At 38.0% G+C, this 3,343-nt stretch overlaps 1 protein-coding gene across 1 annotated transcript; it reads right to left on the bottom strand.

Moving 5' to 3' along the window:
* Nucleotides 1-998: 998 nt before the first annotated feature.
* Nucleotides 999-1,799, bottom strand: LOC145284091 (uncharacterized). Its single transcript, XM_080133157.1, has one exon. It carries the CDS (start codon nucleotides 1,797-1,799, stop codon nucleotides 999-1,001), a length of 801 nt encoding a protein of 266 aa, XP_079989283.1.
* Nucleotides 1,800-3,343: the final 1,544 nt, after the last annotated feature.

Here is a 3,343-nt window from a genome sequence, read left to right as displayed (position 1 = left end):
GTGAACCTAATGAATGCTTGAATAAATGATTTTACAGTCATATCTGGAACCAGTTCCAAATGCACAGCCCTAATACTCATACATGTAAAAAGAAGAATGTACATTTTGTAACCTCTTTCTTGTCCTTTAACATAGATATGACTGGTAAAATCCACACCAGTATGTAAATAAAGCCTGACAAAATTCACTCGAGGGGCTGGTAAGTTGGTCGAATTTGGTACTGAGAAGGAAACGGCATTATATTTTTTTACACTTCATACAAGTACCAATCACATTTTTAATAGCTTGTCTGGCTTGTGGTATCCAATAACCGCCTAACCTTATTTCATTCAGAGTAGTGGCTAAGCCTAAGTGGTGGCTTCTCTGGCGGTATTCTTGAATGATCAATTTTGTTAGGTAATGTTCTTTTCCTAATAAAATAGGATTCTGTATTTCATATGGGTGATATTCAGAGTTTCCTATTCTTCCTTTTTATCTTATGATGCCTTTGGTGTCCAGAAAGAGACTCAAGTTCTTGACTAGTTTAGGCATGCTCTTTTCTCCAGGGTCTAGCAAGAAACCCAACTCTCTTAAAAGGGATTGTTTTTGCATAGTCTTGATCAGGTAGGCTTTTGCCTGTAACTCGGGATCCATCTCCCTCTTTCTTTACCTGTTGATGAATTTAAATACCAGTGAAGTCACACTGATCAACTTACTCAAACTAGAACATTTTTCCAGTTTGATTTCTGATATAGCCACCTCATTCTCTGCGGCATAATTTACTGGCGTACTAATCCGTTCCATTTGAGCCTTAGAAAGGCAGCCCAATTCACGATGGCACCAGGACGATTTTTCTTGCTTTATCCACTTAGGACCCTCATACCAAAGAGAAAGTTTTTCCTTAAATATTCTGATGGCCAAACCTCTGGTGATGTAATCCTCTGGGTTTTCAATTGTTGATGCATACTTAAAGTTGACTTTTATGTTGAAATAACATTTGATATTCTCTGTCATTTGAGCTATGTCCTGTAATCTATGTTGTACAAACACGTTTTCATTTGGACGAAATCGGACAGACTCCAGGACAGAACCACCCCAGCATCCGTGATTACATAGACATCCTTAATAGTAATGCCCTTTTGTGACTCCTTTATAAAAGGGAGACACTTCACGGCTAAAAATACCGCTAGAAGTTCTAACGTGGGGAGAGATTTTCCCTGCAGAGGAGACATTTTTGTCTTTGCAAAGACCAAGCATGAGTTCCCATCCTGTACAGCGTACACCGCAAACCCATATGCGGCTTTAGATGCGTCGCAAAAGAAACAAAATTTGGTATGCTTTCCTTCATCTAAAACTCTCCTTGGAAATGATACAGTGTTTAATGCGGACAGATCCTTTGCCAGCGTTCTCCAAACTGAACTCATACTTTGAGGAACCACATCATCCCAATTTAATTTTTGTTTCCATATTTCTCTCATCAAGAGACGACCTCGCACTGTCACAGGTATATAAAGAAACAAAGGGTCAAATACCTTAGAGGTCTCAGACAATATTTTCCTCTTAGTAGACTCCAAGTCGCATGATGGTGTGAAAACACTTATTGAATCTTGGGCAGGGTTATATTGATATCCCAACACTTTTTCCCAACCAGAGTCGAATCCTGACAATGTTCCATCTGCCTCCATTTTCTTTTGGAGAGTTACACAGTTGGAATTGCCAGATTGCAAATAAAAATTTCCTTTCTGTAAACCTTCTCTCACAGTAATATACAAGGCAGATAGGTTTTCTGCATTATTCGCAGATTTCACAAAGTTATCCATATAAAAATTTGATTTCAATGTTTCTGAACAGTAATCCAAAGGGAACTTATCCGCATGAAACTTTAATACCCAATTTAAAATAAAGGGGCTTGCATTGAAGCCAAATATAATGGTTTTGTGCCGGTAGCAATGCAAGTTTTTACCTTTCTTTAGAAAAAAGCAAAATCGATTACGCTCCCTTTCAGATCCAGCCGAATCATCAGAAATGCTTTCCTAATGTCAGCTAGCAATGTGTATCGGTTTGTTCTGAATCGGATCATCAATTTTATCATGTCTGTCATCAGGTTTACTCCAGGATATGCTGATTCGTTCAATGATACCGAGTCCTTATTCTTATATGAACAATTAAACACTGGTCTCACTTTGGTAGTAGTCTGGTCAGTTAGTTTTAACACTGGCCTATGAGGCATCCATATATAATCTTTAAATTGTTCAGGTGGCACAATTATCTCTTCGATAATGCCCTCATCTTCTTGTTGTTGAAAAACTTGCACATAGTGATTATACAAGTTTTTCTTCTCCAGATCTTTGGTAACACTTTCTAGAACTCGAATAGCAGCATTGTGATTCGAAGGTACTGATTTTATTTTATCTTCATACCACTGAAGTTACACATGATAAAACCATCTTTAAATGTGATGGAATCTCGGAATTGCTTAACTTTCTCGTCATCCAAGATGGAGAATTTCTCGTCAGTGGGTAATCCAATGGATTCAAGGTTGAACATGTTCTCCAACCCTCGTTGGACATTACTTTCTTCGAACCATTTTTTTTAAAGCGTCTGTGTAGGACTCCTTTAGGTTAACCACATAATAGATTCTGGCAGGTGGAAGTTCAGGAGTTCTAGCCAACACTTCTGCATAATTAATCTGTGTTCTTTTTTGGTTTTTAATCTGGTGTTTATAGAGAAAAGAACACCTATTTCCAAAGGGGATTAATCCTTTTTGTGTCTCGAATGCCACTCCATACATGCAAGGGATTACCTTTAAAGGTTCCAGGTACTGGATTGCGTCGAGTCCTAGTAACCCATCTATTACAACCAAATCCCTCTTGGCATCAAATTTTTCAGCCAGCTTGCGATTTTTAATATTCCCAAGAATCTGAGTAAGTCCTTAAAGGCGATAGGATAAGTTCAACTGGGTTGCTAGAATTGGGAGAGTATGAGTTCTCCCAGTAACAACATTTCCTTAAAATTTTTAGAACTAGTGCCTAAAAAGGTTTTTACCTCCATTTTTTTATCCTTGGCTAAGGAGAGGCAATGCAGCTTTTTTTTTTAAATTAAAGTGTCAAAATAAGTCCGTTGACTGCCAGTGTCCAACAGGCAGTTCACCTTCACCTTTTTTCGCCTCTTTTCACTATTATGCTAATTATGGGTGACAGGAAAGCATCATTATAACCCTTTGTATGCAGGCAAGTATCAACCTGTATACTTCTTGTAATGTTTGAGTACATAGCAGTTATGTGTCCCTTCGAGTTGCAATGGGGACAAAAAAATTTTCTTGATGTTTTTAATGGACACATATTCCCCAAGTGAGACCTCTTTA

Source organism: Euprymna scolopes, chromosome 8 (assembly GCF_053919585.1).
Source record: "Euprymna scolopes isolate OS-2025 chromosome 8, ASM5391958v1, whole genome shotgun sequence".
Taxonomy (NCBI): domain Eukaryota; kingdom Metazoa; phylum Mollusca; class Cephalopoda; order Sepiida; family Sepiolidae; genus Euprymna; species Euprymna scolopes.
Note: the sequence above shows the minus strand (reverse complement) of the source record. Positions and strands in the feature narration are given on the sequence as shown.